Source organism: Nicotiana sylvestris, chromosome 7 (genome assembly GCF_000393655.2).
Source record: "Nicotiana sylvestris chromosome 7, ASM39365v2, whole genome shotgun sequence".
Taxonomy (NCBI): domain Eukaryota; kingdom Viridiplantae; phylum Streptophyta; class Magnoliopsida; order Solanales; family Solanaceae; genus Nicotiana; species Nicotiana sylvestris.
This window is the reverse complement of record NC_091063.1, coordinates 137,339,103-137,351,713: the sequence shown is the minus strand read 5'-3', so window position 1 is coordinate 137,351,713 and position 12,611 is coordinate 137,339,103. Positions and strand designations below refer to the sequence as shown.

The 12,611-nt window shown below is 33.6% G+C and overlaps 1 protein-coding gene across 1 annotated transcript; it reads right to left on the bottom strand.

Annotated features, from left to right (window-relative positions):
* Positions 1–2,287: 2,287 nt before the first annotated feature.
* On the bottom strand, positions 2,288–5,136 carry LOC104220319 (protein ZW2-like). Its single transcript, XM_009771166.2, has 3 exons — positions 4,575–5,136; positions 3,273–3,509; positions 2,288–2,373 (listed from the first exon to the last, which is right to left on the bottom strand). The coding sequence occupies exons 1-3, from the start codon at positions 5,065–5,067 to the stop codon at positions 2,315–2,317; spliced, it is 789 nt and encodes a 262-aa protein (XP_009769468.1). The 5' UTR covers positions 5,068–5,136; the 3' UTR covers positions 2,288–2,314.
* Positions 5,137–12,611: the final 7,475 nt, after the last annotated feature.

Sequence of the window (12,611 nt, the reverse complement as noted above, 5' to 3'; positions counted from 1 at the left end):
GAGCAAGGAATTTTATTTGAACCCCTTGCTTGAGGTAGTTCCGCCTTTATATGGAAATTGAGCATGTTTATAGGGAAGTAAACAATGTGACGGACACTTCAGCCATGTTCGGCATGAACTTAGCTGTTTTAAATGCTTTCTATAAGGACTTTTTGGGAACTCTAATAGCAAGAATAGTCCCGTCTTATAATAACTCTTTCTAACTTCTATTAAATATAAGTATATATATAAATACTTGTCCTTATAAGAAAGAAAAAAATTCATCTTGTACATTGTATTTCATAATTTATAAAATATTCTATTTTACAAAATATTGATCAAGCATCTAGCACATTTTTGTATTATTGGTATTTGTAGTTGCTGCCATCTACATTATAGTTTCCCACAAATAGAGTAATTAAGAGCCCGTTTGGCCAAGCTGCCAAAAACTACTTATTTTGAAAAGCGTTTTTATTCAAAAGTACTTTATGAAAAAAGTACTTTTGTAAAATAAGTAGTTTGTGTTTGGCCGATTCGTTTGAATAGTGCTTTTTGCAAGCTCATCGTGTTTGGCCAATCTTTTAAAAAAAATATTTTTAAGTATCAAGAAAAAAAATAGTAAAGGTTCAATTTGCGATTAGTATTATTTAGAAATGAAAAATAAATTTAAACATTTATTAGAAAAGAATTCAATTAAAATATAAAACGTAAAGTAAAAAATATAATTTAAAAATTCTAATTAATATAAAATATAGTTATTCCAAAGCAATAATAATGAGTGTTTGGTATTACTTATTATTTACATGATAATTTAAATATATCAAAGTACATCATTCAATATAATATTAAAATCTACTCTTAAGAATAGGAGAAAGAGAATAAAAATTTGATTAAAATAAAAAAGAGAATAAATGTATAGCAGAAAAAAAAGGAAAAGGAAAAGGAAAAGAAAAATAAATTAATGAGGGATAATTTGAAAAATATAGATTTATTGTAAGGTTATTTTTGTCTTGAATGAATTAACTTTCTGCTTCTGCTTCTGTTTTTTGGAAGAAGCTAGAATTTGTGGGAAAAACTGCTTCTGCTGCTGCTAAGATATACTTTTTCATTTTGGCCAAACACCTTAAATTTTTCAAAAAGTACTTTTTTGGCCAAAAAAATATTTTTGACCTCTTAGAAGCTTGGCCAAACAGGCTCTAAGTCTTCCTCTCACCATCAATTATCGGTATTTCACAATTATTAGACAAGATAAGACTTCTATTTGTGTCTGTTCACTTTACCTTAATTAATTTGTAGTTCACATTCAAGTGCGACGTAAAAGATAGCATTTTAGACACAAATGAGGAAAAAAAAACAATATGAAACCACCTAACGCAAGATCAATGGACAACACTCATATTGTGAAATACATATTAATTAATTGTATTTCAAGTGGTAAAAGTATATTTAGAAGATGTACTGACATTTATTCATTGATTTAGCATAAATACCATGTATGGATTATTTTAATTTTCTTGAGCCGAGGGTTTTTTCGGAAACATCCTCTCTACTCCTTCGGGGTAGGGGTAAGGTCTGCGTACACACTACCCTCCTCAGACCCCACTAATGGGATTTTGCTGGGTTGTTGTCGTTGTGTTGTTGTAGAGTTATCATATGTCTATTAAATAAAAGTAAGGTCAACAATGGGGATGTAGCTCAAATGGTAGAGCATGCGAGAGGTATGGGGATCGATACCCCGCATCTCCATATATATTTTATATTTTCTTTCTTTTTAATTGGACAGTATTCGTATCATCTGCTTTTGAGTGATGCTAGCTGATTGCCGAACGCGAGTAATTCCAAATTCTTGAACCTTTCTGTTTTCACGTGGAGCTCCAAATTTGTTTCTATTTTGCCTTTGCTCAATTAATTTTAATTTTCTCTGGAAACACAAGGCCTGAGGAGTTGAGACCTTGTAAAATATGGAGCACTATGTAGTTACGTTTTGTAACTCTTGAAAGAGAGAAAAGACAGTAATATTCATTTGAGATTGCATTGTTAGAAGGAAGTCTAAATAGGATATAGAAACAATCAGCATTAATATTACCTTTATATTAGTTGTTTAACCTACTGCAACCTGTTCCTTATCCGGATTTGGAATCAATAAAGGCAATCTCACACAGGTGTAATTATAGACTTGAAACCAACAATATGAGCATTAACGCACAGACATAATCGTTATTATCGTGAAAAATGCTGACAGAAAAAAGGGAAAACGCAATACTGGTAGGAAATAGCAAGATTTTAGATTTATCTATGGAGGTTAGTGGTTTAAGTATATCTCTAAAAATATTATTTAAATGTACCCATTTATCCTGCTTATTTGAATGACGCGTGGATTTAGCCAAACATATCCTGCAAATTAAGAAAAGCCAAGGACAAAGGGCATCAGTATGCTAATTTAATGATAGAAAACTAGTATAGCGTTAGAAGAAAAGACAAGATTTATTTGTGGTCCATCACTTCACTGTAATTCGGATATAATCAGACTCTAATATAAATATCGGACATCGAGCGAAAAATCAAAAATACAAAAAATGTTTCAATCCACTCGTTAGCACTTCGCGTTCATATATGCAGTGTCCCGAAAAAGGCCACGTTCATATATACAAGGTCCAGAAAAGGCCGTATTTATATATACAGAGTTCCGGGAAAGACTGCTATCTCAAAAGAAATTTGAATAAATGGGTAAAGATAAACTTGGAGTGTTTATGAGGTGGGCCTCAAACAAATACTCCTCTTGTCCTGTTGGGCAGTGATGTTTTCACTTTCTTTGAAAACTAATAGGAAAAAAGACAAGCTATATAGAGGCAGTTAAAACACAATCCAAAGACTACAATAAATTTACATCTAATAAAAGCAACAAGGTAAAAACTCCTATGAAAAAGACAAATAGAGCCAATTAAAACACAATCCCAAAGATAAAAAGAAAGAAAGTAACCTCTTATACTTACCATTCACCCGAGTAATTTCTACCTATATTGCTTGAACTTTTTAAAAATATTATTGCATTATATTCTTATCAAATTCTTCAAAGAAACATTATTTTCGAGAATTCGACACGAACCTAGCAACATTTTGAAGAATATAGCCTACAATTACAACATAAGCCTAATATTGGTGTAACAAAAAAAAATCTTTATCTTACAAATATTATCAAACAAGTCTCAAAACCAACACAAAACTTCTAATTTATCATGATTCAGTCTTCAAAAATTACCCGGAAAAAAAAAGTGAATTAAAAATCTACCGACCATCTAAGGTTTGCATTTGCAGTCTCTCTGCTTCTGTCTGCATTCCCAACATCCTTATTCTCAACTGAAGTTGTGCTGCAGCTGTCAAAAACCTCAAACTCTGCAAAGGATTTAATATCCCCACCACCCTCTCTGCTGTTCTTGTCCTTAATTTATCTGCATCTGTTATCACATTTTCTAGAGCTGATCTTAGTGTCTCTATGTTTTCATCCACTTCTCTTATTTTTCCACCATCCCCTGTTATAACATAATTTAATTAAATAAATAATTATGATGACTCTCTTTAATAGCTTAAACTTTTAAATAAAATGATTGCGCATTGTATTACATCATGAAATTAGAGTGGACAAAATGTCCTAGGTTCAAACCTCAGGGTCATCCAACAAGCAAAATACTATTTGGTACGTGAAAAGGAAATCAGGCTCACACGTGATGAAGACATAACATGATTAAGTACTCCCTAAAGTACTTTGAAATGCCGTTTAAGGTTTTTGACAGACTCGTTAAGAAAATTATTTGATGACATGAATCATATAAGAGCTATTTAACTAAAATTGAAATGTTTTTAAAAAGATAGTATAAAATGATTTATTGAAGAAAAAATAGTTAATGGTTTCTTAAAACAACATTTATTTTCAACCAAATTTGTTTGGGTATAACAATATTTAGGAAGGACCAAAGTAACCCAAAAAAAAAAAAAAACCAGGCCGGTAAATTAAGAGCCCGTTCGGCTTAGCTGATTTAGAGAAGCTGATAAACATTAGGTGCTGAAAAACACTTTTAAGTGCTGAAGCTGATTTAAAAAATAAGCAGTTACGTGTTTGGATAAAAGTGCTGAAATTAATAATAAGCAGCTGAAGAACGGGGTATACGAAGAGTTTTGTTTAAAAAGAAATATTTTAGGGATAGAATAGTAAATATTTTGGTCAAACCTAAAGTGCTTATAAGCTGAAATTTGATAAGTTGGAGGAGACCAACTTATGGCTTTTGGCTTATTTTTGGCCTATAAGTACTTTTAATTTTACCAAACGCGTAAATAAACCAAAAAGTGTTTATAAGCCAGTTTGACCAGCTTATAAGCTTAGCCAAACACTCTCTAATCCTCCCGCTATGCGGGATCCGGGAGGAGCCAGACCACTAAGATCTATTATACGCAATTTTATCCCTCCTTTTTGCGGGAGGCTATTTTCATGGCTTCAAACCTGTGATCTTCTGATCACATGGCGAAAATTTTACCAGTGCCAAAATATGCTTTATATAAAAAATTTAATTTTTATACGAGATAGTCTTACAATTCAATACCTCGCAGGAGATGAACTCCGAACTGTTGTGCTAGTCCCATAAATGGAGGGGCTGCCACACTTTCTTGAATTTTCGCCAACTCATCCATAAGATTCTTCTCTTGAACCCTTGTTTCAAATTTGAGCCTATTAATTCTCTCTACTTGATTTTGACTCAAATCATCTACAGAATTCATTACCAAGGAAAAAGCTAAACCCGGTTTAAACCCTGCAATCCATAAGTAACTTTTTTCTAATGGAGTAAACCATGCAGGAGAAAACACATTGAATACATTTCTATGAGACATTCTTGATTTTTCTTCAAAGTATTCTTGATAATGAGCTAGGACACCAGATATAAGGTTTTTAATAACACCCTCTTGTGATTCATCGAATGTGTTTTGTGCTATTATAAGTTCATTCAAGAATTGTTCTTGGCGTAATAACCAGCCTTGAAAAAAAGCCTCAAATGAACCAACAGTAATGTTGTTTCCAAATGAGCCAGGTGGCGCCATATTTGTTTTTTCTTTCCTGAGTTCTAAGAAGGGATGTAAAAAAAAGAAACAGAATAAGCAGAGAGTAGAAGAATAGAAAGAAAGTGGTGACAGTACTAGTGATGAAAGAGAGAGAGATATAGTGTAGGGTGTATTAAAGAGGGAATTTGGTTACAATAAATATACAAAAATTGATGAAAAGGGGTTTGTATTTTAGTGAGGATTGAAATGAATCCCTATATTTTTTTCTTTTTGTTGTTGGCCTGGTGTGTTGATCGATTATAAAGAATTCTCTGGAAACTTCTGGACTATATGTATCAAGTGAGGTGTCGAAAGAGGTATACTAGCAGTGTGCGAAGTCAAAATTTTCATTAAGAATGATTAACTTCTATAAAAATAAGCTAAATCAAGCTTCTGTTTCAGTTCAAGGAAATTCGACCGTTATACTTAATGCATTTTATTATTTTCAGCTTGTAATATATCTTGCATAATAAATGAATTTTTTTAGCAAGCGGTATTATTTGAACCCCTTGATTTTAAGGTAGCTCCACCCCTAACACTAGGCAATAAGAAGAAAGAGACACTTGGCGATCCTACTTGGCTTCATAAGATGAGTTCAAAAAGTTCTATTTTTAGGTGACGAAATTAAGAGGCAAAGCCTCATATGGTCGTTTAAACATGTCCTATAAGGAACTCGGTGGCACGGATTTCTATGTTCAGGAATATGAGGTTTGTATTTTAGTGGAGATTGAAATGTTGTACTAGTTTTTTTATTTTGGTTGACGTTATACTGGAATTTGTATGTATGTTGCTCGGTGGTGAAGAGTTTTCGTGATTCTTCTAGACTATGGAAAAATATCAGTTGAGAAGGAAATAAAGCATGAGAATTATATTATGGGCCGTCTTCGTGCAATGTTTTGGCACTCGTAACGTCGCTATCGGGTAGACTACACGAGTGTCAATTATGCAGGCAGCACTTATTTAAGAGCCACGGGATTCAATCTTGACTTGAGCGGTTTAGGTTTTGATGATCGATAAAGGAACACATGTATGAATCAGCTTCATAGATACCGTACACAGGTTATGATCAAAATCGAGCAAAAGGCATGCATGTGCAAGGAATAAGTATAAGTGGTTATTTCTAATAATCTTTAAACAAAAAGATTGCATATTTGATAAGGAGCATGACTTCCTACTTGTAGAGGACTTTATCCAAGATAAGGAAAGAGTTGGAAGTTGAAGATAACTAGAACTCGTGTATCACTTATGCAGACGTGATTTTAGAGTTCAAATTAATAATCCTACGATCAAGAACAAATTTAGATTAAATTGTAAGAGACTTTGCTCTCATTATCATGCATCTCTATCACGATGACAAATCTCAAAATTTAATTAAGGACCTTATCAAATTAATCAAACAATTAATAATAACTATGATAAAATAATGCCATATATTTCTTTTATATCAAATAACGTTCACAAAAATATGTTCAAATCATCACATATGAGATTGGATCTAGGGCATATCTACTATATCCCTAACAATCTCTCACTTGCACTAGAGTCAATCGCTCTTGTACTTCATTCCCAATTTCCACTTGTGCTTGTCAAACTCCTTTGCGCCAAGAGCTTTACTGAATATGTATGGAGCATTTTCCTTTCTATCAACCTTTTGAATCTAGACGTCCCCACGTCCAATGATTTCTCTTATCAAGTGATCTCTTGGCAGAACGTGTTTGGATTTTTGGTGTGATTTTGGTTCTTTTGCTTGAGCAATGGCTCGAGTGTTGTCACTGCGAGCACGTAATTTTTGCCCTATATGAATTGCTCCCATAAAAACTAAGAAAATAATCTTCCCATTTTTTGCAATTTTATAGATTTTTCGTAGAATTTTTTGTTATTTGTTTGCATTTTTCTGTGCATGTTTATTTTATTATAATCATGAAAAATACAAAATATCATGTATTGCATTTAAGATTTATCTTTACATTTTTTGGATCAATTATTTAATTAGTTTCTTTATTAAAAAATAAAAATCACAAAATTGGCTTACTTTTGCATTTTTAGCCTTTAATTTTTAAAATTGTAATTTCCCTTTTAATTTAGGAATAATTAATTTTCATAAATATTTTAGTAGTGGATTAGCTTAGTTTCTTTTCAAATGTATTATTTTTAGGAGTTTTAAATTTAAGTTTTAATTAACTAAGAAGGAAAAGAAAAATAAATGAAAAAGGGAAAAAGAGAAAAGAAATCGAATTTGAAAAAAAAAAAAGGTTGCCCAAATTGGGTTGGGATTAATCCAATCCTTTTCCCAACCCAAACGCCCTCTCCAGCCCAAACGTGTTTACCCACCCCAACCCGCCTGCTGACCCGACCCGTCCCAAATTATAACAAAAAATACACACAGCTCTAATCTCCCAAGATTCAGAGATGCAGCCCCTGTTCCTCTTCTCCAAACACCCAAATTTGTCCCAAAAATCGCCAAAATTCAGGCGAGTGAAACCCAATCTCAAAACCACGCGTTCCCTCTTTCTCTCCTCTTACCATTTCTAACCGTTTCTGACAGATTCCCTTTCCCTCACATGCCACCTTCATTTTTCGGATTTTTACTCTTTTAAGATGGATTTTGAGAAAAATGGGAGGCGTTGGATTGAGTAAAATTGGATCCACTCCCTCCATTTGTCCGTTTTATCCATCAAAAGGGGGTAAAAATTGGATTCGAATTTTGGAGAATTTTGGAGATTTCTTGGAGATAAAGGGAGAAAGTTCGAGAGCACCTGAGGTCCTATATAAGAGAGATGATTTTTTCAGAGGAGGGGGGTTCTTTTTGGGAGAGAGTCTGAGATTTAGAAAAAAAAAGTTAGAAAAAATCCCATAGTTTTTCTCTTTTGAGTTCTTCTGCGTTTTTCAGTTCGATTCCGGAGAGGAAGGTTTTAAAAAATATTTCAGTTTCTTTTTGCTTTGATTTTAGTTTCGTTTCAAAAATCTAAAAAATATAAAAAAAAATCATCCTCTTTCTCTGACTTCCTTCAAAAATGAAGATTGATTAAGCCAAAAATCAAGGTTGCCATTCGAGTTTCGTCGCTGGTTTGATTTCTACTTGTCTGCTGTTGTTGTTTCAAGTATTCGTTGTCAAGTTTATTTGTATTCGAGTTCAAACAAGTTTAATCGAAGAATTTCACATTCTCAGGTTCATTTTTTGATTCTTACTTATTGTATTTGTTGTGATTAAAATATGATGAAGCAATGGGGAATTTATCTCTAGACTGATAGTTCTGTTCCGGTCATTTGATAATCTGTTTGTTGTTCGAAATGTTAAAGTGTGAATAGTTGGGAAAATGAAGCATTCAGATTATACTTTAGTTTCCAGGTTGGATCGACTCGTCTTTGGCTTATTAATACCTTGATTTGTTCGTCTTTGTTAGTACCTGTTTGACGTTCGCACCAATTGACTTCCTTGTTTCATGATGAAATGCACTTTAATCTTCACGTTGTAAGAATCATGCATCTACTGCATTCATGAGCAGCTCCTTGGAATATTTTGTCTGTCTCCTGAGGTTGTACTTGAAATAGGTTGGTTAATGATCGAGTTGATTTTCAAAAGCATATGTTATGTTCATTCTTGTTAGATCTTGGTCTAAAGTGGTGTTGAAACTAAACTGTTTCACTGATTGTACATGTTCATATTGGCTCTATTTTCCTTCTCTTGTTCGAAATTTGTCTGCATTGTTACTGCTATAAGAATTTTGCTCTTTCAAGTTGTTAAAAGGTCAATTTGAGCAATAAATTGTGCTGAAAACGCGCAGTTTTTTGGACATTTGTCTGGACTGTTAGGCATGCTGAAAATCTTCCTTGTTTTGCACTGTTGGGGCAGCATACATGCACAATTTTGAGCGTAAATTTTGCATTGATTTGGTCTGCAGCAGCTCTGAATTACTAGGCAGCTTATGTGTATAACTGAAGTTTTGTTTGGTTTCGTGATCGTTTCATTAATCTTCTCTGTTTGTGATCCTCTTTGAAAATGAAAGGTTATTTCCTTTAAGTTGTCTTGTTGCAATGGGTGTATAAGAGAATTATGATTTACTGCATCTAAGCGAACTTGGTTGTGTCCATGTGTGAGGCCTCTAAAGATATGGCAAAAATCAGCTTTCCCTGCTATGTTGATAATTGATTTTGTATTTGAAATGTTCATCACATGTGTTACTGCATTTGTATCCCATAATATTAGCTCTGGTAATATCCTGTTGGTTACATAGTTTTTGACAGATAAAAAATGACTAGATAAATTTTCAGTTGTTTCTTCTGTCTAGTTTTATTTTGGAGAATCTGTCTATTTAGTTCTATGCTGAGATAAAAGGAGTTTCAAATGGTGGATCCATATAGTTATTTACTCAGCGTTTGTTCTATCTGGCCAAACTATAAGTACACTCTTAGGTAGATTATATTTTGATAAAGGAGGAAATAGCAAATGGTTAGTTACATTAGTACAAAATATAGGCTTCCCTATTCTCATCTCTTTCCTCTTAATCAAATCAACTAAAATGAATCGTGAAGTAATCACTGAAATACAGAACCTTTTATATATATATATATATATATATATATATATATATATATATATATATATATATATATATATATATATATTTGCTTCACTTTATACTTTTTCTTGAATTTATTATCGTGATTGTGTACACGTTGGCGTGACATGATTACGATTTTTAAAAACAAAAGCGAAGTATGCGTTCGCGCAACTTCGGCCAAACTTTCTTAATAATAATAAAGCGTTATTAATTGTGGACACGTTCGCGTGACATGATTTTTGACGCGCCAAACAAATGGGTACACGTACGCGTGACCCGTTTCAAGATAATTTTTTAATTAAAAGAGGTGAAAGCACATAGGTTCCAAAATCAGTAATTAGACAATTTTAATAAGCCAGGTATGATCAAAGCGACCGTGCTAGAACCACGGAACTCGGGAGTACCTACACCTTCTCCCGGGTTAACAGAATTCCTTACCCGGATTTCTGTGTTCGCAGACCGTGAATAGAGTCAAATTTTCTCGATTCGGGATTTGAAACCGGTGACTTGGGACAACATAAATTATCCCAAATGGCGACTCTGAATGATTAATAAATAATCATGTTTCGATTGTCATTTAAATTGGAAAAAACTCTCTTTAATCCCTTCCGGGGTAGAAAAAGGAGGTGTGACAGTCACAATACAATGGAATTGTACCTTCTATTGTAGGAACCACACCAAGCTTAGTTAAGAATTTTTTCATCCATACAGTTTTCTTAGCAGCTTCACTAGCTGCTATATATTCTGCTTCAGTCACTGAATCAGCTACTGTAGCTTGTTTGGAACTTTTCCAACTCACTGCACCACCATTTAAGGTGAATACATAACCGGAAATAGATTTGCTATCATCTCTATCTGAAGAGAAACTTGCATCAGTATAACCTTCAAGTTTCAACTCAGAATCTCCGTAGATGAGGAATGGGACATTAGTCCTTCTTAAGTACTTAAGAATGGTCTTCACCACCTATCAATGTTCCTCACCAGGATTTGCCTGATATCGGCTAGTCACTCCAAGTGCATAAGCCACATCAGGACGTGTACATGTCATGGTATACATGATAGCTCCCACTGCACTAGCGTACGGGATCCTGCTCATGCGTTCTCTCTCTTCAGGTGTTTTAGGACAATCCTCCCTACTAAGAGTAATTCCAGTGCCTATAGGTAGATAGCCTCTTTAGGAATTATCCATATTATACTTCTTTAAGATGGTATCAATGTACAAAGACTGGGAAAGTCCAAGCAGCTTCCTAGATATATCTATAGATCTTTATTCCTAATATATAAGCTGCTTCTCCCAAGTCTTTCATTGAGAACTGTTCAGATAGCCAAATCTTGGTACTTTGCAATGCCGCTATATCATTTCTTATGAGCAATATATCATCAACATACAACACTAAAAATATAATTGTACTCCCACTAACCTTTTTGTACACACAAGGTTCTTCTTTGCATATAACAAAAATGAACTGTTCACCTTGTGCTGGATTTGGTTGTTGTTCAATTTGGTTTGGAATTGGTTCATTAACCTGTTCTTGAACTACATTTAGTTCTTGAACTTCAACCGTTGAAGATGGCAACTTCAAAACATCCAATAAAGGTTCTTCAACTTGTGTCTCATGATCTTGATTTTGTGTTGATTCATTAGTTTCTTGAACTTCATCAAGTTCTATTTCTCCACTATAATTTCCTTCCAAAACTAGCCACAAACACTTTATGGTCAGAAGGGTGATAGAAATAATATCCTATTGTTTCCTTGGTATACCCGATAAACCTACACTTATCAGATCTTGAGTCAAGTTTATCAGACTGTAGCCTCTTAACATAAGTTGGACAACCCCAAACTATAATGTGTTTAAGGTTAGGCTTATGTCTTTTCCATATCTCATATGGTATTGTCGAGACTGGCTTAGTGAGAACTTTATTAAGTAAGTATGTTGCTACTTCCAAAGCATATCCCCATAAATTTATTGGAAGATCAGTGAACCCCATCATAGATCTCACCATATCTAATAAGGTTCGATTTCTCCTTTCAGACACACCATTGTGTTCTGGTGTTCCTGGAGGTGTCCACTGTGAGAGAATCTCATTCTCTTTAAGATACCTAGTAAAATCTTCACTAAGATATTCTCCACCTCTATTAGACCTTAGTACTTTGATACTTTTACCAGTCTGCTTCTCAACTTCACTACGGAACCTTTTGAACATTTCAAAAGATCCAGACTTGTTTTTTATAAGATACACAAATCCATATCTTGACATATCGTCAGTGAAGGTGATTAAGTAAGAATATCCACCTCTAGCTTGAATTTTCATGGGCCTACAAACATCTGTATGAATTAGTCCCAATAATTCAGAAGCTCTTTCTCCACTTCCAGTAAATGGAGATTTGGTCATTTTTCCTTTGAGACAAGATTCACAAGTTGGATATGATTTAAAATCATACTTGTCAAGGTACCCTTCCTTGTACAACTTGTTAATTCTTTTCTCTCCAATATGACCAAGCCTACAATGCCAAAGGTATGTGTGATTTACATGATCAACTCTTTTCCTCTTAAGACTTGAAACATGCATAATCGAATTAGCATTCACATTAGGTAAGACATAAACATCATGTTGGAGATAGCCATTCACATATAAATTATCATCATAATTAATAGAGCAAATACTATTGCCTATAATAATGCGAAAACCACGTTTGTCTAACATAGAAGCTGAAATTATGTTCGAAACAAATTTAGGAACGTAATAACAATCATCTAACATAAGTACTTTGCCCGCATTATTAAAGAAATTGATCCTACAGCTACACCCGCAACTTTTGCACCATTTCCAACTTGTAAATTAACTTCTCCTTTCTTTGGTCTCCTACTTATCTTGAACCCTTGTAACATATTGTAGATGTTATAACCACTGCCAGTATCTAATACCCACAGTGAAGAATTAGTAGTAGCTAAAGAAATCTTGAAAATATTTCCCATTAAT

Excerpts from the sequence above, each read along its gene's own strand:
- LOC104220319 (XM_009771166.2), bottom strand. The coding sequence starts at position 5,067 with ATGGCGCCACCTGGCTCATTTGGAAACAACATTACTGTTGGTTCATTT. Across the intron at positions 3,510-4,574 it reads CGGAGTTCATCTCCTGCGAG|GGGATGGTGGAAAAATAAGA; the intron begins GTATTGAATTGT and ends ATGTTATAACAG. Across the intron at positions 2,374-3,272 it reads GCAAATGCAAACCTTAGATG|GATATGTTTGGCTAAATCCA; the intron begins GTCGGTAGATTT and ends CTTAATTTGCAG.